At 37.8% G+C, this 22842-nt stretch overlaps 2 protein-coding genes across 5 annotated transcripts in view; one reads left to right on the top strand and one right to left on the bottom strand.

The window, feature by feature from the left end:
- LOC117432202 (zinc finger protein 704-like) overlaps positions 1–9546 on the top strand; it is a 31056-nt gene extending 21510 nt beyond the window's left edge. The window contains exons 3-9 of one of the 2 annotated variants that reach the window (XM_059004125.1): positions 1141–1247; positions 1866–2095; positions 3310–3410; positions 4677–4947; positions 5531–5635; positions 7281–7402; positions 7492–9546. In XM_059004125.1, the coding sequence (XP_058860108.1) occupies positions 1141–1247; positions 1866–2095; positions 3310–3410; positions 4677–4947; positions 5531–5635; positions 7281–7402; positions 7492–7603 (1048 nt within the window). In that variant the 3' untranslated portion in view covers positions 7604–9546. The remainder of the gene's footprint in view (positions 1–1140; positions 1248–1865; positions 2096–3309; positions 3411–4676; positions 4948–5530; positions 5636–7280; positions 7403–7491) is intronic. The other variant, XM_059004126.1, reaches the window with a different exon arrangement.
- A 3437-nt stretch (positions 9547–12983) lies between these two features.
- Positions 12984–22842, bottom strand: part of LOC117432314 (zinc finger and BTB domain-containing protein 46-like) — a 41643-nt gene continuing 31784 nt past the window's right edge. For 2 of the 3 annotated variants that reach the window (XM_034054045.3, XM_034054055.3), the window contains one exon: positions 19135–22741. In XM_034054045.3, the coding sequence (XP_033909936.2) occupies positions 22155–22741 (587 nt within the window). In that variant the 3' untranslated portion in view covers positions 19135–22154. Of the gene's footprint in view, positions 17554–18116; positions 18293–19134; positions 22742–22842 lie in introns of those variants that run through there. The other variant, XM_034054065.3, reaches the window with a different exon arrangement.

A 22842-nucleotide genomic window follows, 5' to 3' on the forward strand; every position in this document is an offset into this window, starting at 1 on the left:
TCAGTGTTGAAGGGTGTTGAACTGTGTTCAGTGTTGAAGGGTGTTGAACTGTGCTCAGTGTTGAAGGGTGATACACTTTGGTTGTTCTCTTTATCTCCCTGAATTTGCCTTATTGGCTGAAATACCGAAAGTTCTGCTTGCAGTATGCTGAAAGAAACTCTCGCTGTGGTGGATTTTAGCTTTGGGGTCATTCCAAATCAAACTGATGAAAGATCGCGAGCAATGTTTGCGTTGGAAACAGACTGTGTGCCAATTTATGCCACCATTACCACAGACTTATATTAGACAGACATTCGAGCTCTGAAATGTAGTTAAAGAAGTTGGTTTTATATCTTGAAGCAAACCATTTTTTATCTTGTTGTTGCTTTTCTTTTTGGTACAAGTAAGTAAATACTACTGCTTTTGACAATGCTAAGGACCTTCCTGCTGTGAGTGTATCTGTCTTTCTAGCTCACTTCTTCAAAACATGTTTTAGCTTTATTATTAAAACCCTGCTTTCAGCCAGACTTCTGGAGAGTGCTTGAATTACCCAGGATGCCATAGTATCAGTGTAGCTATGGGACTTGAGTTTGGCATTGATTAGACATGGCAGTGTGAGACTCTGGCACTTGTCTGCTGTTGGCTTCTCCAAGTCTCTTCAGCCCTTTCGGGTGACCTTTGTTCTTAACCCTCCTGCGTATAAATAGGGGCTGTGTCACACTCTGGACTCACGCCCTCTTGTTTAGACTGTGCTGAGAGGTTAGACAGACAAAGTGATTTAAAACCCAACACACATGGGCACAGGGGGTATGGGCTCAGTGCACTTTGAAACAGCGGGTTGTTAAAGAATGTTTTTTGGTGGATTTTTTTTTTCTGTATGCATACAGCTTTTCCAGACTTTTTAAATATGCCACAATATTCTAGAGCAGCTTTGTGCATAACAAACTTTTATTTAGTCCATTAAAACGTTGATGTTAAATAACTTATGAGTTAATGCTTTGTGAATGATAGGACCCGATATCTCTCGTCACACTAAAGCCGCCTTTCTTTCCTCTTGGGGGAAGCATGCTGAGTGGTACTTTCCACTGCAGTGAAGTGGTCTGCATTTCTGATGAGGTCCGTTACCTAAGAGGTTTGTGTTTGTTTGTGTCCTTGTTGCAGGAGGCCGTTGGGTCATGTAGACTTGGAGGTGATGGCAGCTACAGTCCTCACCACCCTCTCCACCAGTCCGCTGGTACTCAGCCCCCCCTCTGGGACCCCAGGTGCAGGTAACATGATTCAGAACCCCAACTGTACTGTATAGAGGGCAGATTAGGAGGATTAGTGGGTAGCCAGTCAGTCTTTCAAGTTCTGAAAAAAAATAACAATTCTTAGTATGTAAAGATGTTACCTTAAGCAATGAAAGTGTTGATAAGACATCAGTAATCAGCGTCCTTTTCTGAACTAGTTTTCCGTATGCATTCTTGGTACAGGTAGTTAGTATTGTGTGATGGGCGAACCTTGTTTACAGTCTATGTAGACTTAAAAAATAAATAAAATCCATCAACATTCATAGAGTACTGTACTTATTCAATGAGTGAGGATGACTAGGTGTTTACAGAGTGAAACACACACAGCCCTACAGTACATGTAGGTTCTTGATGTATACCGTTATTATAACAAGTAGAAAGCATGGTATGTTTAAACCTGAATTAAACAGCAGAATATGGAGAATCATTATTTGCTTGCTGCGTAATTTGGAACAGTGCGATTTCTAAAATCATTTAGTGATTTGATCTGAATCAGTTCTGGGTACTGTAGATTCTCAAATTCAGATTTATTAAAGCAAATCATTCTGCAGCATTGAATAAAAAAGTTGTTAATAGTAGAAGTGTGAACACTTCCAGATCCCTGCAGTCGAGGGTGGAAGGAGGCCCTGTCTGCCAGCTACAGCAGCTCAACCAGTGGGAACTGGAGCTGGGATGCCAGCGACCAATCGGTCCCCTCCACCCCCTCCCCGCCGCTCCCCGCCGACACCAACAAGAGCTTTCTGCTGTCCTGCCAGTCCGACGACAACATCGAAGAGTCCGTGACCACACACTTCCTCTTCGAGGACCCCATCCCCAGGAAGAGAAAGGTGAGGCAGAGCCAGCGGTACCAAGTCATATTACGCATCACACAAGCAGCCCAACATGATATGTATCATGATGCATATTGAGTCGCAGCCTGCACATAGTACCGTTCCACCCCTAACCTTCTCCAGTCACTACACTGATGAAGCTATCAGCCCACACGCTTCTCTACTTGACCTAGCCATGGATTTATTTATCACAGTAAATTATAACTGTTGTATTAGAACCTGTATTAAATGAAATTGTGAAGGGCTGCAGCATTTACAATGCAAGCGACTTCAAGCTGCTTTGTATTTTTTTTTAGTAGTTTTTAAATGCAGGCATGGTCGGACCCCTGCTTCCGAGTTGCATAATATACAGTGGGAATGTTGCACGCTGCACCCACGAAGGAAAACCACTCCTGCTAAGCACTTGTATCCCAACTGCACTAGTAGGACTTGTTGCTAATCGAAAGCCCAGAACATCAGGCTTGTTTTTAAAACCACAGTATTGTATATCCTTTTCAGTGTAATGTTGTATTGTATTCAAATAATTTTTTTTTTTATATATAAAGAGTTTTGAAACACAGGTTTAGACTTGTTCTGCAAAACATTAAGTTGTGGGAAAAGCTAGTCAGGTAACACCCCTGCAACATTATTGTTTTTTTTTTTTTGGAGTGAGTTGTTGAATCTTAAACTGTTAACCCCCTCTAATCTAAAATAGACAGAATTATAAAAGAGTTATGATCCGCTGATTAATAATACCATGCTACATTTCTGTAGTTAGAAGAACTAATATGGCAGGATTACTCCAATTGCTTTGATCTAAGTGGTTGCCTTCAGGGAAGGATTATACTGCTGGTGATATACTAAGCCATTTGAACAGAACCGATTCAATATGACTCTGAGAACAATCACAAACTGCTTTGACAATGTAGAGGTGATACATTTTGTCACCTCAAGCAGCATTGGTGTTCCAAGGTGTACCACTAGGGGGTGTCATGAACAGTAGCTCCGCCTTCAAATCATTATCAGTATGATTTGTTCAGAAAAGGAAAAACACATCCAAATACAGTTACCAAACCAGAAATCAAATGTATTTAGGGGGATTGTCAGCACCTTTGATACTATTGGCGATTCTGTATTAAAAAGATCCCAGAATGCACAGTTATCTGCTGTATTCCTGGCCTCTCCCAGCAGGATGTTAAAGGCTGGGTGGTCCTGTTTTTTTTTTTTTCCAGAACTCTATGAAGGTGATGTTTAAGTGCTTGTGGAAGAACTGTGAGAAGGTCCTCAGCACCTCGTCAGGAATTCAGAGACACGTCCGCACTGTCCACCTCGGGTATGTCCACACCAATGATCGCCATGGCAAATACAATTCACTTCAGTCTACTTCACTTTACCAGAAAGGCCTGGTTTGTTCCCAGTCACAAATATATATATTTTTTGCTGTACAGCTATGACCAAACATTTTGCATCACCCTATAGAATTAACTCATTTTGCTTCATAAAGTGGAATGAAACCTGTTGAATAATGTTAACATATTGAATTGCATACCGCTTTGTAGTTTTCCATATACTTAACAAAAAAACTGACAAAAATAGCTGTACTACTATTATGGCTTCCGGTAGACTTTTGCGATATCATTTTGTAGTTTCTATGATTACATGATGTTAAATAAAAGATCTAAATTATGTTCATATATATATATATATATTTTTTTTTTTAATAGTCTCAATCCTAAAATTATGGGCGATACAAAATTTTGGCCACAGCTGTAGGTTGAAAAGGGAAACCCCAGCTACGAGGGAGCCTAGAAAAGACATCTTCAAGCTCCTATATATCTTGATAATCTATTCCCTACACTAGGGAGCAGCACTCCCATGGGCTTCTCTTTGCTGCTGACACAGCATTGTATGATAATCCTATTCCAACAACATTGCTGCCACTGAGTGCCAGTCCATGCACCGTACTGTGCTTTCAAAAACTGTGCTGAGACATTAGTGACCCCTGTTGGTGAGGAAGTGGTCCTGCAGTGAGTGGATCATGTTCTTCACAACTTCCAGAGATGAAACATACTGTAGGTCACTTCTGTAATGCATGTCAGTTTCTTTTAGTCCTGTGTAATCCTTAACCAGAGCAAGATTGGTTAATTGACTCACTTATTAACACTACTATATACAAAACCATTAAAATAGACCACAATATATTTCTTTCATCCATGTCCTTAATTAACAGATGCATCAAAGAGAATTCTAGGATTGAGACATCATTTAACTATATGAACATAATTTAGGTCTTTTATTTAACATCATGTAATAAAACAAACCTATAAAATTATATCGCAAAAGTCTACAGGAAGCTATAATAGTAGTACGGTATTTCATGTTAGATTTCTAAATGTCACATTTTTTAATTGTCATTTTTTCATGAAGTATATGGAAAACTACAAAGCAGTATTTTAACCCAGTATGTTAGAGTAACGTTATTCAGCAGGTTCCATTCAACTTTATGAAGCAAAATTATTTAAGTTCTATAGGGTGGTGCAAAACTTTGGGCCACAGCTGTATATATACTGTATTGTACTGTGATGGTTTCCTCTTGCAGGCGGAATAGTGACTCTGACTACAGTGATGGAGAGGAGGATTTCTATTACTCTGAGATCGAGGTGAACATGGACTCGCTGTCGGAGGGGCTTTCCAGTCTGACGCCAACCTCTCCCACCACCACAGCCCCCCACCCCCCTGTGTTCCCCCTGCGGGAGCTCCCCCACTCTGAGCCAGCGCTGATCCGCCCCTGGGGAGGCAAGACGCTGACACCACTGAGCCAGTCTGCACCCTCCACGCTGTGCCACATCCGCACTGATCACGCCTACCAGGTACCGCCAGTTGTTAATTCACTCACTCATTCGTTCTCTTAACATTTTAATGGACTGTAACGCTGGCCACAACAGCCACTGTATCCAGTCCTGGTTCTTTCTCTGCAGGTTATTCCCAGTGGTGTGGTTGTTTGTTTTATGATGTGGATCCACATGGGGTTAAGATGTTACCACATGCTAATTCAGCAGCTCCCCTTGTTTGGTTCTTCCTGTGAGTGTATGTGTTGAATGTAAAGTAAAACCATTAGAAGCTACTTCAGTGTAAGGTGGCATTAGCCTCAATACATTATGGGCAGAATTCGCAAAGAGAAACGCACCAAATAAAAAGTTACCAAACTAGAAAAAAAAAAAAAAACATAGACCTTTTAATTTAGGGGCTTGTTAGTAGTCTTGAGTTGGTTTTGTTTTTAGTTTTAGAATTGGTGTTTTATTTTTTTCTTCACTGAAGTAAACTCCTTGGAGAGTCCACTTGTTTCTTACAGTTTCAACACACAAACTCATTCGATTGTGTGTTGAAAGTTGCTGATGAGTTATATTTTAATAAAACGCATTATTAAAAACCTGATCACGCTGTATTTTTCAGGCCACTGTTCCTGTTAGCATCCCTGTATCTTCCAAGTTCGTACCTAGTGAGAATGGGATCAGTATATCCTGGCAGTCCCCTCCTGTCATATTTAAAGGGTCACCGGTGAGCAGGCAAACAGTTTAACACTCTGTGTGTGCGTGCGTGCGTGCATGCGTGTGTGTGTGGGGGGGGTACAGTATTTGTGTTGCATCAACAATGTCACACAATGTGCATAGGCATGATGTGCACAGGCATTAATACTGTATTAATAATAAAACAGATGTGTTATTTTAGCACATGCAAGGATCCCAACAAGTTTATACAAGAGGAATTTATAACCCAAGCCATTTGCCGCTTCAAATTACTTTCAAAGCCAAGAAATATATTACTTTATCAAAACCAAACAAAGAAAAACAAAAGGGATATTTAAACAATAAAACAGCTAACCTGCACAGTACTTCAGCTTCTGTGCCACAATAGGCTTCAGTATTTTTAAATGGCAGGACCTCAGCAGTGAGATCATATCCTGACGCAGTACTGTGGCACTCTGAGAAAAGTCGGAAATCAGTTTAAATCCATGTCTGACCTAAACACGAGCACTTAAGGCTTAAATATCAAAACATCAAGAAGCCATCTGATGTGTTTTTTCCTATTTTAGATTTTTTTTTGCACTTGTGTTGTCTAAAATAGAATGCTTAAAGAGTTTAATTATAGCTGTCTTGCTTGTGAGGGAAGTAATACAGAATACATTTCTTTATGATGAATTTCTCACTCTCAACATAACCGTTCCTTTTTCGGCCCATTGGTAACAGTTTAAAAGAAGAAAACCGGGCTGCACTTTTAGTTATGCCATTCCTGAGGTCAGGTTTTTAATATAAAATGGAATTCAGTAAAGAATCGAAATGTTTTCTGGCATGAAGTAGCAATAATCAGGGTTCTATTTAATACATGGCATGAGGGCACGATTGCCTCAAGTCGTGTAATGTTCTCAAACTCTGTGGCAGTGTCATGTCATTTATTATTATTATTATTTATTTCTTAGCAGATGCCCTTATCTAGGGCGAAGTTATCACATTGCAAAATATCACATTACACAATATCACCTTACAGATAAGAGCAGTTACAAAGTAGAGTAAAATCAGTAGAAAATAAGATCCAATTCAAATAACAGAAAAATAAAGAATACAGTAAATAATTACCTTTAAGAGCGAATTCGACTAAGAGCAGTTAAACTTACTTATAGATCTGTGAAGAGCACATAGTTAGTACGATAAATGGATAAGAATGATTTCAAGTAAGATTAATTACAAAAAACGTGAATACGGATACCTTTTAAGAGTAAAATCAACTATAAGAAACAGAAAATAGTTCTAATTAAGAGCAGTAGTAGAATACGGCAAAATATGGAGCAGTTCAGTGCAAGTACAAGATGATGCAAGTACTGGTACAATTGGGTGCCATCTAGTCCATTATAGTCCGGAGTTGTGAGGTTTACAGATGCTCATGTCATGCAATGTTCTGATTTGTCCCCCCCCCCCCCCCCCCTGTTTTCTAAAGGTCTTACTATGCTGGATATCATAAGACGTGTGGAATAAAACCATTTAAAAAATCAAATGACTCCAAGTAATATGCAAAAGTAAAGATTCTTGTATTTCATTAAGAAGTAGGCTACAGAGGTCCTGCAAACTCAATAGTAAGGAAAGCTATTGGATCGAATGGGAAACAAGCTCATTATTAGTCCGTGACAACTGCCTCCTTTTGCCTCCAGGGATCCTTAACGCAGATCCGCACGGTCAGCATTGGAGAGAAGAGGCAGCCCCTCCAGCACACTACAGTCCCCAAGACACACGCGGCTCTCCCCTCCGCACCCAAACCAGCCACGGGAACCAGGTAACCGCAGTGGATCAAACATCACTGTGCCGAGCTGCAGCGTGGTTGATTTCTCACAGTAACGGCATTCCTGCTGTTTTTATCTTTAGGAAACCTCGCGGAGAAGCCAAGAAGTGTCGGAAGGTGTATGGCATGGAGAAGAGGGACATGTGGTGCACCGCCTGCCGCTGGAAAAAAGCCTGCCAGAGGTTTATTGACTGAGCCCGTCTCTTTCTGAAGTTCCTTGCTCAAAAGACTTGCTCTACAGGCTGGTATTGTTAAACGCAAAAGCACAGTGCGTGATAGCTTTGACTTCAAAGCCACCTCCTTCCGAGCCATCAACGTGCCGTCCTCCTTTGTTCTGCGGCACTCCCTGGGGAGGAATCGTCACAGCTTTGGTTGGCTTTGAAATGGAAATGGGACGCCGTGCTGTATTCTGGTTAAAAAAAAAAAAAAAAAAAAAATTACAAAAAAATACACAAAACAGAAAACAAAAAAAATCTTTATATCGTTTGGGCAGCATTGTTTTATTTTTACAGTAATCTGTTAAGAGGGAAAAAAAAAGCTAAGCAGCACATTTAAAAAAGAAATGGTTTGAGGCTTCTTAATTCACTGTTAATATTTTAAACTCTGCTTTTACAAACCTTATTTTAAAGACCATGCTGTTAATTATATATATATATAAAAAAAATTCAGACAAGCTTTTTATGGAAAATATTTGACTTTAGCTTTTTTTTTTTTTCTGGTCACTTAATTTAGTTAATCAAAAACAGTCACGAGGTTCATTTGTACAAACCTTGCTAACTGTGTAGCTTTATCACTTGACAGTACTTTCTTTGGGATTGCTCATTGAATTCCTTTTTATACAGGCATTGTCATAAGTTTCAGTTCAGATTATCAGCACTGTTTAAAACAGTGGTTTTAAAAGAAAGCATCATTGGACTGAATTTGCTTGTATTATAACACCATGCCTGGTGTTCTTTCACACTGTACATACCTGTTTAATTTGCTTTTTCTGTCAGTAATACAAATGACAAGCGCTATAGTTACTTAATCCAAAGGGTTTTCTGGGAAGCAGGTCAAACGGATGAGGTTTTTTTAGAAGCATTCAGGTAGGCAGTATTCTGCGGGTAGGTGCAAGATGCTCGCTGCTTGTCACATGTTCTCAAGGTTAGGAATTTCACTTGGAAGCTGAGAGTTTTGAAACCATAGTAACATGTCTCCAAATGTAAGTGTTAAAAAAAGGAAATCGCACCAAATGAAAGCCTGTGCTACCTTTAGTTACTCAACCGCTGAAAAGTGCAAGTAGTGACAAAAGTTTGTTAATTCCAGACAAAAAAAAAAAACAAAAAACTGGAGATCATGTCAAAGTTCCAGACATAAAAAACGAACGATTATACATATTTTGAATAATAATTTCCATTATATGATGAAGACTTTTCTTGGCGAGGCAGTGTTCCATTAGCTAGGAGTAGCTAGAGCTTTCATTTGTATCTTTTAGAAACCTGTGTCGCCGTTTTAGGCCGATCTTCATTGCCAAACGCAGATTTACAAGTAGTTATTTGTAGTTGCCTTCAAATGTTGGAAATAGGATGGATCTAAAGAGATTCTAAGTGTTTTTTTCCTTGTATGTGGGATTTTAGTGCAGAGGATAATCTGGTGAAGGCAGATTCACCTGAAATTCCACCTGGACAGAAGACTGGTTTCTTACTGCTTACACTAAACTGTATTTGCAAGTGTTTATTTGCTTCCCAAAAAGCCTACTTCGAGTCAAGAGCTAGACGCAGCATAAAACATAAAGACAAAAAAACATGGCTGGATACAAGATGACACTTTTTTAGTAATAGATTTTTTTGGCTTTTGATTTTATAGTTTTTATACTCACGTTTTCTTTAAAATGATTTCTTTGGATATGTAGGTTAAGCGTTCATGTACATTTGCAGTATGTCTTTTTTTTCTACAGATTTTGAAATGGAGGAGTTTTATTTACTGTGCTGCCTATCAATACACGTGAATGAAGCTTTGATCTGTTCAGACGGTCCAGCCTTCGCTGAGATACAGAACAGCACTGTAGAGGTCATTAAAGGGTGCAATCTGAATAGACTGGCAAACTAAACAGTGTAAGGTTCATATTCCCTGCTGTCAAACACTAATAGCTATAGCTCTATATATATATATATATATATATATATATATATATATATATATATATATATATATATATATATATATATATATATATATTTGTTTTGTACAGATCAAAATGATTACTGAGTCATTATTATCAGCTAAACAACTTAAGTAGTTTCACACAATCTATATTAATAAATGTATTTTACTTCCATGCATTAAATGCCCACAGCTTCTGTATATGGATAGGATGTTGAAAGATGTTTAATGACCTCCACAGATGCTGTTTGCCGTTTTTAGAGCATCGCTGTCAGGGTGTGCTCTGTACCAGCAGCTCAAAGCTCCATTCTTATCTGCAGTTTTGGGGAAAAGAGCGTCACCATTTTTGGGTAGAAACTTCAGCAAGTGCCATTGGGAAAGAGGAAACCTCATTGAATTGCACTAAGTTCTGCTGAACAGAGATATTTTTTTTTATCTGGAGTTTTATATAAAGAAATTGAAGTCAATGTGTCAGAAATGGTTAATATTCACTACCTACCGTTGCTTGTTTGGATCAGTGATGAACATGGCTCCTCGTCAAAGCTACTGGTGTAAAAGATCTGTTCAAGAAAAGTTCAGATGTAAGGGATGTTGATTGTCCAATACCAGTCCCACAAAATGGAGCAGTGCAGTCCTAGACTGCTTGTTAAAAAGCCAACACAGCCATGGAATAATCAAGCTTATCGCAAACGGCTTGAGTCCTTTAAAAACGGGAAACATGGTTTTAAAAATGTTCACAATGATTCTATTCCAGTAAAACTAGCAGGTTGTTCTTTACTAAGTTTTGCTGTTTATTTCTAGTGGCCATTGCGGTTGCATATCCCTGTAGGGCAGTGTGTTCCACTTTGTTCATGATAGTGATAGTTACAGCTGTGGTAGGTGATGTCTGTTACTAACTAACAAACCAAAAATGAGTTTCCAAACATGAAATGGAGGTACTGGCAATTAACTATGAAAATATTTTTGGATTACTCTGTAATGTTACTCATTATTTGTATATGTATTGCTTTTAGTAGCGTTGCTTGGGTGATTGTTTGTTTAAAAAGTAAATGAATACAAAGAGCTTGTGAAGAGAATTTGTGTGTACCGGTGTATACACAAATACCATGTTTTGTAAAAAAAAAAAAAAAAAAGAAAAAAAAAAAGATGAATGTAAAACGTCGATCTGGCATCTTAGGAATGTGCAATTAAACATAAGTCTTGTTTTCAGTGTCCAATTGCAATAATGCCCCAACCAACAAAAATAGACTGCATGCAGTGGCTTTAATTGGACTTCATATGAAAATGAACCTTGAAATCAATGTGGTAATTGGATATTTGCTTCATTATCAACAGAAGACAATATAATAAGAATGATAAAAGCTGTCACATTGATTGTGCTTCATAAAACATACTCCATGCAGGTATCAATCTCCAATTGGAGCCCCATTTAGTTCAGGTATTAAGGAATATTGTGTAGTAGGTACCAGTACCACCCCCTGCACATTCCTTGGCTCTGCGGTACCTTCTTGCATTAATTAAATTTGTTGTCTGTTGTATACAGTCCAGAGCCCTCCAACTACAGAAAGCTTTAGAGAGCTGTCCCCGCAGCTCATGAAAAACACACCAGGATGTTAAGCTAAACAACCCCCAGCAATGTGTCAAAAACGTATCGGCTGGGATGCTGATCAGTGATTTCTTTATGGCAGCTTTCCAATACAGGGGTTTCATGTGGATTTTTTTTTTTTTTTTTAATTGTTGTCAGTGTTTCTGGCCTGGCTTCGCTTCAGGCAAACTGACTTTTTCACCATTTTTAGATTTTTGTTCTTTTATAAAGTCAAGCAGAACTTTCATTGCAGAGATGGGTTTTATCAGTTAATTGAGTGCCAAGGAGCCACAGATCAGGATCATCAAGTCCAGCAGTTATGTGTCGGAATGCACGTTTGATTTCCTATTACAGCACTGCGATGGGGGGTGCTTTGGAAGAGTAATAGAACTGGAATGAAAAAGCCACACTAATTTGTTGGCACATTCATAGAATACAGTACAGTCTGTAGTAGTTGTCTGGCAGTCATATGCCCATAACTGTTGCTGAAGTTAAATTGCAGTTGTATTTCTTCAAAAAATACCCCCTTACCCTGATGAGGGTTTTCTGAAATGGTGGGTGGTTTTTTTTTGTTTTTTTATCAGTCATCTTTCCACCTTCTAGGGAAAGAAAAATAACTACAGAAAGGTTAAGGACTGATGAACCTGACAGCTACAGTATTACTAAAATGTTGAGATCCAGCGATGCTGTATTTTTGAAAATCCATCTCTGACTGAAAGTTTTCACTGACATTTGCTTTTAAAATAACAGTAGCAGTACTGTTATTTAACCAGCAAGGGGAGGGAGGGAGGGAGGGAGTGTTTAAAGTTAAAAAGAAATTATACCAAAGGATTTTGTTTAAAGCAGTTGGCTTAAACAACTGTTTGTTTTATTTACTAGCTAATACTAGTTTTTAAACGAGACGAGTTTTGAAGACCCTTTTTATGCTACTGTATGTTAGATTCGTTAATTACATATGATTTGTTTTTGCCATGGTTTTTTTTGCCTTGTTAACAGGGTTGTGGTTGTGCCTTATCCACATTCTTTGGTCTTTGTATTCTCATATGATTAAGACCACCAAATATTACTAATATTTGATGAAATGTAACAGTCAGTTCTCTGAATAAATCCCGTACATGACCTGGGTGATTTTGAAAATACTTCACACCCCCCTCCCTCCCTTGTAAAAGTATGTTACTGTCTGTTTACTGTTCTAAGGAAGAAATGCTAAAAGCACACGGCAAAATAAATCTTATGTTAACACTGCTAATCTCTCCTCTCTTAACTACATACTATACAAATAAAAAGGGCTTTTTTTTTTTTACTTAGCGTGTTCAATCTGCTTTGAATAACTTCAGACTTTCTGTTTAAAAAAAAAAAATGAATGTATTTTTTCTTTTTTGTGTTGAACTTTTCAATATGTTGTACTTCTGATTAATATGTGAAAAACAAAACAAACAAACAAAAAATCTGCATGTCAAAGTATTTTGCCAGAAATTGAAGCTTGTACATTTTTTTGTACTTTAATTTGATGATTCATGCAAGACAAACTTCTACAGGTGGCAGGTCCTTTATTTTTTTTATAGCAAATCATTTTTTTAAGGCAAATAGTAAAAAATACAGTGAAAAATAAATCGGATTTAAACTCAAATTGAGGTTAAGTTAATTTCACATCAAGGAACATGCACAATTGAAATAATTCCAAGTTTAAACAAACTTTTGGAGTTAAAACTGTATTCCTGCCCGTTTTAAATCCAAGATCCCTGAATTTCATTACTCATCTTCATACTCCCAAAGCAACTTCACACAGCTGGCTCCCGTTATTTTGCAAACTGCAATATCTTGTTTATTCAATTTTAGTTTTTTTAAATTTTACATACGGCACTAATCCTAGTGAACAAACAGTAAAATGCACCAATGCTATTTCATTTAAAAACGCACCATGATTAGAACTCTCTAATTGTGTTGATTTAACACAGCCCTGTAGCACAGTAGTTTTTCTTGCAAGTTTCATTTTGAAAAAACATTCCATGACCTTCAAATATTGGTGGAATAACTATTTGCATAAAACAAGTTATACTGGCTTACAATAACAAAAAAAAAAACTGTTGCATCTTTTTTTTGCTCATAATGCACTTTTGTTTAACAAAGAAAAAAAAAGAGAGGATTTATGTGATATATTTTTTTGTTGCTATCCTTCTGTTTAAAATTAAAACCTTAATGCAGAATAGTATTGTGTGAGCAGTTTTAATCATGTGTGTATGTCAGGGGATGGCTTAGTCAAACATGACCCACATGATATTCAGTAAGCCTAAGCTTATTTATTTCAGAGGGAGGGGAGGGGGCTCAAGTTGTCTTTTACTATAATTAACCTACACCACTGGTTATGGACAAAATATATGGGATTGTTTTTTGACAGCAACACAGGGGAAACACTCTCAATAGCTATTTCCCTTCTAGAACAGACAGATCATGTTTGAGCATCTCAAGCACATGCTGATGCCTCTGTGCAACGTGTGCTGTTTGGAGCCCTCATGTGACCGAGGAGAGGTACTACATGGAGAGCTCTTGGACTGTTTTATAGGACAGCAGTTGTTTGAGCCGTATTCATAACAGTTCTAATAATTTTTTTTCCTAGTAATCTAATTTTCATGGAGAGTAAAACTAGTGTAGAAGACAAACGTTTCTGCCAATGCCTTCATCAGAGTGTTTCTTCTTGTTCAGCATTCCAATAAAATACACAAGCATTCATTTTCAGCAGCAATTTCCAAATTTATTGAGACTGATTGGTTTGCGAGTATAGTCAAGCTAATTCCATTAACATGAAGTTAAGAATAAACATAGGCAGACTTTCAGGAATTCCTACAAGATACAGGAATTTCAAGATGGAACTAGAAAAAGGTAAAATGATCAGTACTATCATATACAGAATATCAGTACAACGCACTGTTATCGTCTCCCACTAATCGTGATTACTACATTTGTTTTCAATTATCCAACACATCTCCATTACAAACACAGGTTTATAATAAAAATGATTATAAAGTCAGTATCATATAGAACAATATTCCCAACAGCGAACTTCAACAGTTTCAAACACTGCCCTTTTAAAGACAAGCTGAATCGTGTTGAAAAAATAAATAATATATATATATGAAAGTATACACACAGCACTCTTAGAAAGCACAAAATCTAAAATAAAAGGTACAAATTTGAAATATAGTATAATCTAGAAAGTAACCATACATATGGCTTTAGATTTGCACATAAGTTAACAGGCTACATTATTATTTTTGAATAATATATATATATATATATATATATATATATATATATATATATATATATATATATATATATATATATATATATATATATTGCAAATTGTTCCAGTTTTGCTTCTAAAATTAAAACTAGAGGTGTGCAGATGTTTCAACATAGCTTTGGTATAACAACACGCTGTTGTGACTGTCAATATATTATGAGCGTTACTGTAACGAGCAGGACACTAAATACTGGCACACAGTCATCAGCAACTGCACATTACTTGGAGAAAGATTACATTTTCAAATTCAGATTATTTTAAGAAAAAAACACACACACACACACACACACACAGGTCCCCACACTCAGAATATGTTTTCTACATCCTTAAAAACAAACAAACAAACAAAAAAAAAACCTTCCATGACCTTAGGCACAGTATTTTAAGTCTGAATGAATTCCAGAAAGCAGGGAGACACAAATTAGATTGTAAAGGAGCTCAATCCCTGTGATACACGACGAATATGAACACTCTGCTAACAACATTTACCCACCAGATGGTGCTGCTGTTCCTAGCATAATTAACAGTTCTTGCAGGGCCAAACTGTAGTTAGCGTCTGCATAATACTTGGATACTACGAGTAGCAGTCAATGCGTTCCTTCAGTACTGTATATATATATATATATATATATATATATATATATATATATATATATATATATATATATATATGAGAGATTAACCCCCAAACTTTGGAAAATTATATTAAAGGAATGACTTCCAGCAAAAAAAAACTGGTATCTATCACATACAAACACAAAGGAGGCCCTTCATACCATTATCAATTTGGTTTTTATTCTATTTGAACAACGTAACCATTTTTAAAATATCAAAGTGTTGAATCTGCACACCTCCTGTAGAAAAAAAAACACAGCACTTAATGTATACAATGTATATTAGATTATTTTTGGTATAATATTCATTTAGTGTACGTTAGTAATATAGAAGCATGTGCTATATATAACTTTAACAATATATATCAAATAAGTTAGCTTCTCTGGTCTTTGCTTTCTTTGCAAAAACAAAAAATTAAAAAAAAAAAAAAAATAGCACAGAACTGGCACAATATGAAAACGTTCTGAAAGCCACAAGGCTTACTGTCCACAACAAGGCAAAGTATAAAAGCTTTTCTTATGTATATATATATATATAAAATATTAAAATGAAACATGTAGTAAAGCTCAGCATCCAGCACTTAATAACCCAAACCACTCTCCTTCAAAAGGTAAAACACCCTGGCACAATCGCAATTAAAAACAAAAATAAATCGCATCTTGTGCCTTAAAGATTGGAGGGGCAGAACAAAAGGAATGTCTTAGAAAAACAGCATTTCCACTGAAGCAACTTTCAATAAATAACCTGTCAACAGGAACTTTCTTTTTAAATCTCACTTGAACTAGACAATTTTACTTAAAAGCCAACTTTGGAGCCTGTTTGATGGAAAACTCCTGTATGGGGAAGGGTGGTGGAATCTAAATATTTTACATGGGTGCTCTTTGTGCAATAATAAAAAAAGCTTAAATAAGAAAATCATTATTGAAGAAGCAAAACATGCTAGAGAAAGGCCAAGACACCTTGAAAATAAAGTACCCAGGGTTTTCTAGCACATCAAGTAAATCTTTGTATATAAGCAAAACTAAATTATATTCAGAAAATAAAAATGAGCCGAGAACATAATATAACAAGAATTTCGCTCCTAGATGGTAGGATTCTGTTCCGCAAGTCAGTCACTCAGTGAGTGTAGCTTCCCTGGCGTTGCTTGGCACACACCTACAAGCTTCGTCACACCGCTGTAGGGGCCACTCGGAAGGAGTAATGGAAATAAACACTCCCATGGCGGTGTGCGAGACACTTCAGTTGAGGAGCACTCCATACTGTGCGCTGACTTGATAGAAGCTATGTAGATCTTTTGGAAACTCTATCCAGTGTCCATGTTAAATCTGTACACAGACAGCTCTCCCCTGTGAGCAAAAGTCTTGTTTTGGTTATGCTTTTTTTTTTTTTTAATGTTGCTACTTACACTCAAAATGTGAGGAACAACTTATTCAAAAGTTAAAAGTGGCAGATACATGAATGTTAAAAAAGGCATTTAAAAAACAAACATTTTGCGCAGGTAATAATAACAGTCATGAGGACATTTGTCATCGAAGGTATGGTTGTCACTGAGTAGTTCAATGTAAACCACTTGATTAGGGTCTTTTGATAGTAACCAGGTCAACATTTAAAGTGCAAATCTGGGGCAGTTTTGTGCCATCAACCAAACTGCTGTGAAGAATCCTAAACCTAGTTCTGCAACAGAAACAATACAATATATTACCATAAATTTCATAAACCTTACTGTAACAATTCATTATACAAATTAGCAAGAGGACGGAGAGCTCTTTTCTTGTTTCTGTTCAAACAGCTAAGTTATTCTGCCACAAAAAAATATTAAAAGGTGAATATTTTAAACCTCTTTTCATTTTACAATTGGCCATCATCATCAACACAAGACAGTTTCTTTAACTGTCAAAACCTCAGGAAACTGCAGACAATCCCAAAACCATTATTTGAAAGAAAAAAAAAAAAAATCAAATACTCCCACCTAGCTTTTGCAGATCCACAATATATGAAAAATGTGCACAAGTGAATATTGGTACTGTAACTCTTTAACATAGTCATATTTAAAACATGATAAAAGGCTATTTTTATTTTAATAAAAAAAAGGGACTATGAAATCCAGGCGAAATCTTTGTGGGCCCCTTCCTGGTTCTCTGTTTCCTGTGCAGAGTCGCTCTCCTCTTTGTCATCGTCTAAACTCACATCCGGCTGGGACATTCCTGAGTCTTCTTTCCACTTTCCGTCCTCATCTCCCATCTCCTCCTCCTCCTCCTCCTCCCCCCCGTCAGCCTTCAGGTCATCAGGGTCATCGATGAACTGGTTCTCCCCGGGGTACAGCTCCTCCTCCGGGGACCCTTCTCCCCCGTTCTGGTCCATTAGGGAGGCCATGCCTCTGCCGGAGCAGTCCGCACACACCCCGTGGCGTCGGGACCCGTGCTTGATTCCAACGCTGGCTGCAGACATGAACACCCTGCTGCAAACCTTGCAGACGTACTTCTTATCTTTGCTGTGCACCTGAAAACACAAGCACAGTGCAAGCTCAGTATGTAAAGAAAATCTGTCACGCACTCTTCTCTGCCTTTGTAACTGCATTAGGATAAATCATTTAAATGAATATGGTTGTATTTTAAATACAACACTAGAAAGTCAGAAGGACCTTAACTGTATTGCACAGTTTAAAAAAAAAAAAAAAATGTACGTTCACAAAAGGTTAACAGAAGGTCTACTTCATTAAACTATTTTCAAAAAGTGTTTTTGCATACTGCACTTATGCATTCAAGTGCATGCATTACGCACTGACGTGCATTTCTGCATACCTATGCATGTATAACGCTCTTGCTGTATACATGTGTTTAGATGCCTTTTATCTTGGTAAAACCAAGAGTACACTTTCGTGGTATCTTTCCACCAGATTTATATTAAGGACATATGTTTGTTACAACCATGCTATAAAATGTTGTCTCTAATACATTTTTTCCTGCAAGAGTGCAGTTTAGTAAAATGCTGATTATGTGTTGGGGTACAGCATGCCATTATTGTGTTTGGATATAGCATGGCAAGACTGCATGGTGACTCACCAGTGTGTGTCTCTTCATGTGCTCTCGTCGGGTGAATTTCTTGCCGCAGATCTCGCAGGGGTACGGTCTCTCTCCGGTGTGCGAGCGCATGTGTCTCTTCAAGATGCACTGGTGCATGGCTGAGAAGCTGCAGTACGGGCACTTGAACTTCTTCCTGATCACTGTGAACTCGTTCACTGCAACAAGAAGCAACACACACATTTATCTCCAGCTGCCAGGTCACTTCAAAACATCCCCATTTATTTAGTCTGGCTCAAGCTGTTTCTGCTTCAGGCAGTCAAATCACGGTTTCATGCATTTGGATTACATGCACAGTATACAGCCCAGCAAGCCAACAGAGTTAGCAAACTCCCATCCGTTCACAGATTCTGCTCAATTCACTGAACTGTTTAGGTTAAGGAAAAGTAATAGCTACACAAATTAACTGCACACACCTGTTTTACAGGGACTGAAAAGCTTCAAGAACAGAGAGAAATGATTCCTGGAAAGCAGGTCATTAGAAGCAAGTTTAAGCACTCTGTCCTTTCTAATTTGGACAGCGATGAAGCCAATTAGCTAGTGATCTAGACCCATAGTAAGCAGATCAAGAAAGGTCAAATCGGTGTTTTTACATAGAGACCTCATGAAACCAGTAGCATTGCAATCAACACCAAATGACTATGTACAAAAAAAAATCAAAAACCAAGACATAAGATTGGGATCACTACGTGGAAGCAGATAGAGGAAGACATAAAATAAATATAGTAAGTCATATATATATATTTTTTTTAAATATGTATGAATTGTAAGTTACATGCTTTCTGTAGTTTCAGTTAACCACCAGGAAGCAAGCTCAGGCTCCTGGTCCTTTTAAGTAATACAGGACCGTTATACTCCTTTTACATTGTAAAGGTTATTAAATGTGTGAAAGTAGATTGCCTCTCATGACAAAGGATGAAGATAAACATGATGCATTATGTTCTGGGAGCGCATAATCACCATGGCAACGCTTGCAACAGTCCTAAGAGTTTCAAACACACACACACAATCCTGGTGCGATTTCATACACTTATTAAATACAAATACATGACTACAGCTAAATATTACTGTGGTTTAAAAAATACATATTTTATTATATTCATGTTTTATTAATATTCAAAAACAGTGCAGTATCCAAGAGTTCTGATATACAGTACAAAAGGTGGGCTTAAGTAACATGATTTATAACTTTACAAATAACAAAAACTAGGAAGTTAAGAACACAGTAATACGCACAGCAGCTGAATGAACCCTCAACCCTTGGCAGTGATCCTGTGAATGAAAATGTTGTGGGTAAGAATAAGTGCTTCTGAAAGCTGTGGATGAGGGGATAATCTGCTATTAAAGTAATTAAGATAATTCATCTTATTTATCTTCTGCATTGTGTTCTCTGGAAATATCCAGGTCACAAAGCTGTCCGGATTTCTACACTAGCAATGTCTACTGGACTTCTACAGTACAAAGAAGATTCAGAATTTAGAATGAGTGTTTTAAAAGTTATGGATGATGCCATAAGGGGGTTAAATACACATACTGTTATGGGGAAAGGAGGGCTGGTGTGCTTTAAATACAATTAAAATAAAACATGACAGACCATCTGTCCCTATAAAAGCAATGGTATTCATTTGTGGCTCTTATCTATGGATTTGTTCAGAGTCAAAAGTACTGTTCCCAAGGGCAAGAAGGAGAAGAAAAGGCTCCTTCCAAATCACATACCACTACAAAGAGCTGTACTGACCTCTCCTATACAAGAATGACTAGAGCAGAGAACCCTGGACAACATTAATAAGACTTAAACACATTTCAAATAAAGAGACACACATTTAAATGTAACCCTTTTCCACAGCCAAGTCACAACCGTACAACACGTTTACACAAACACTGATCTGATTTTCTTAAAGTTATAATAAAATAATCTCAAACAATGACTCATACACGATGACCTAAATATAAAACTATGAACATATAATCTAGCAGCAGCATTTAATAAAACATGTAATCAGATAGTAAAATATTAAGATTTAGTACTTTAGCTTCATGAGTTCAGGAACTGGACACATTTACACAAAGTTTTTCATTCAAATGAATCTTTTTGCTTGTCTACACACTGTGTAAATCTAGCTAGCAAACTATTTGCTGTGGTATTTCATGTATAAAAATAAAACACACCCCTTTGGTTTCTAAATTCCATCCGATTTTTAGTCCATTTTGAATGTGCCAAATGCCTGAAAACTTTTAATTTGATTGTCTAAAAAAACGAGTCCTTATCCCTGGCAACCTGTGTGGAACCTCATCACCAGAAGCCAAAATCACAATTCCTCTATACCACAAACAAAGAGGGCCATTTCTTCGTGTACCTACAGTATGCAAAAAGCCAATACATATTCTGCCGAAAGGTATAGAAATGTAAGGGCCAGTTACTTGTGCCATGGTACCGACACTGATCATGTCTATACCAACCAATGAACAGAATCTCAAAGTAAATACATAGAAAGTTCACAAGATACAGATGTAGTAGGGCATCATGACTTACAGCCACAGCGTGTAAAAAGAATTATTTTTACGAATGCCTCAGCATAGTTTCATCACAATTAGATAATTGGTTCCTAAGATATTAGCCCAGCCAATCAGGCTACAGCCATAGACCTATATTCACAGTATGCAGCGTAACTTCTTCGAGATGCCCAGTTAGAATTAGATTTATGCAGAGGTTCTGAAGGTAAAGCACAAGTAAAAAGCCATGACCAAGACAGCGATGTTCATACCAAGGTTTTTTTTTGCATATTGAAAAGTAAAAGGAGAAGTACCTGCTCCTGGATAATAGTTTTGTATCACTCCTACGTATACACACCTTTTAAAAATATGCATAGCTGCCATAACTCAAAGTGTGGGGCCTCGAACACAGCTGTGCCCCCCAAATAAAATATACTAAATTGTTACAAAGAAAAAACAACACATACCAAAGGCAAATCCAGAAAAGGGATAGAAATAAATCTCTCTGGTTTTTAAAGTGAACATGTTTGAAAGAGCCCTCCAATTGTTTTTGGGATAAAAAAAATAAATAAATCATAGGTAGTCTTAAACCATTTACATCATACAATAGAAAGTGTAATCTGAAAGCAAACAGCCTGATGTGGTGCCGACATAAGACTGCATATTCTTAATGAATTGATGCCATATTGACACTACTAGATTATGAAACAGTTCAAGGAGGTCACTGCTTCAGCCCTAACCCCTTCCCCCTACACTTTATCCAGGGGCAAGGGTCACAGAGGGCAGGGCACACATGGGACAATTCTAGCAATTACTCAGGTAAGCTCAGAAAGGACCAGTGGGGTCAAGGGAGCAGCGGGGGTGGGGGGCTCTGTTTACCTCTAATTCATTTTCCCTTCATTGTGCTGTGACCTGTTGTGGGCTTTTCAAACACATCTAAAAAGAAAAGCTAGTACCGTAATGCTCCAGCAGGCGGTGCTGTTGCACGAAGTACTCGGCTTCAGTATTACCTTCCAAGGGTAAGGACTGGAGAAACCCTTAATCCTAACATGCAGATAAGACTAAACACAATGACTTTACTTGTGACCCATGTCAGGCTGAAAACTCAAGGACAAAGACAGGCTTTAGAAAACCGAGCCACCCAGTTTTATATGATTAGCCCGTTCCTTACAAAAAAACACCACAACCTGTCAGAACAAACCAGCACCTACATGCTCAAAAAATCTGTGCAATCTCTTCAGAAAGGATCATTTTCAGATTTAAAACAAACAAACAAACAAACAAAAAAACTACATCCTTGAAATAACCTGTATTCCAAAAGAATGTACTGCGTAAAGCTACTGTGCGTTCCAATATATTGTAGTAAAATATTTTTGAATACCAAAACCTTAAATATCTTATTAAGGTATTATACACAAGTTACAAACAGTGTGTAGATTGTACAAAATACAGGAGGAAAAACAGCATTTTATGCATTTCATTTATCCACCATGTCACGCAAGGGCCAGCATTTCTAGACATTACGAGTTAGCTGTTGCTGGTCGCTTCGTTGCGCTCCGCTGTTTCCCAGAGGAGATCTGTCTGCACATTGCTCTGGTAACACACTTTCATGTGCGTCGCTAGGTTTTTCTGTGTGCTGAAGGACTTGCTGCAGATGCTGCAAGTGAAGATGCGCTCTCTGGAATGTACAGAGGACAAGTGTCGGTTGAGGTCTGTCCTGTCGCGGAAGTGCTTGAGACAGAAGTCACACTGCATCATCTTGCGTTTGAAATGGATGGTCTTCTCGTGGCGGTCAGCGTTTGATTTGAGAGTAAAGCTAGACGGGCATTGGGAACAGAAATAGCGGCCCTGTGGCCCAGGAGGCACCAAGCTGGCAAGGTTGGACACTGCGGGCCTCCCGATTTCAAAACCGTCCAAGGACAGCGCCATCATTAAGGTGTGCTGGTTCTCATGTTCCTTGAGTTTCTCCGGGCTGCCAAACAATCTCCTGCATAAAGAACACGTCAGCTCCTGCGACCAGCTTGTACCGCTTAATAACAGCTCAGTTTCATTATTGCTTGTATCTGTGTCAGTCATCTGATCTTCAGATCTTGAGTAGTGGATCGCATCCAGGCCTAAGAGAGAGATATCTGTGATTACCATGGCACAAGAGGAAGTCGATCGAAAAACTCAAAAATTTCATGTATTAAATATTACGTAATATATCTTGTAAAGG

The sequence above is a fragment of the Acipenser ruthenus genome, chromosome 29, assembly GCF_902713425.1.
Source record: "Acipenser ruthenus chromosome 29, fAciRut3.2 maternal haplotype, whole genome shotgun sequence".
NCBI lineage: Eukaryota > Metazoa > Chordata > Actinopteri > Acipenseriformes > Acipenseridae > Acipenser > Acipenser ruthenus.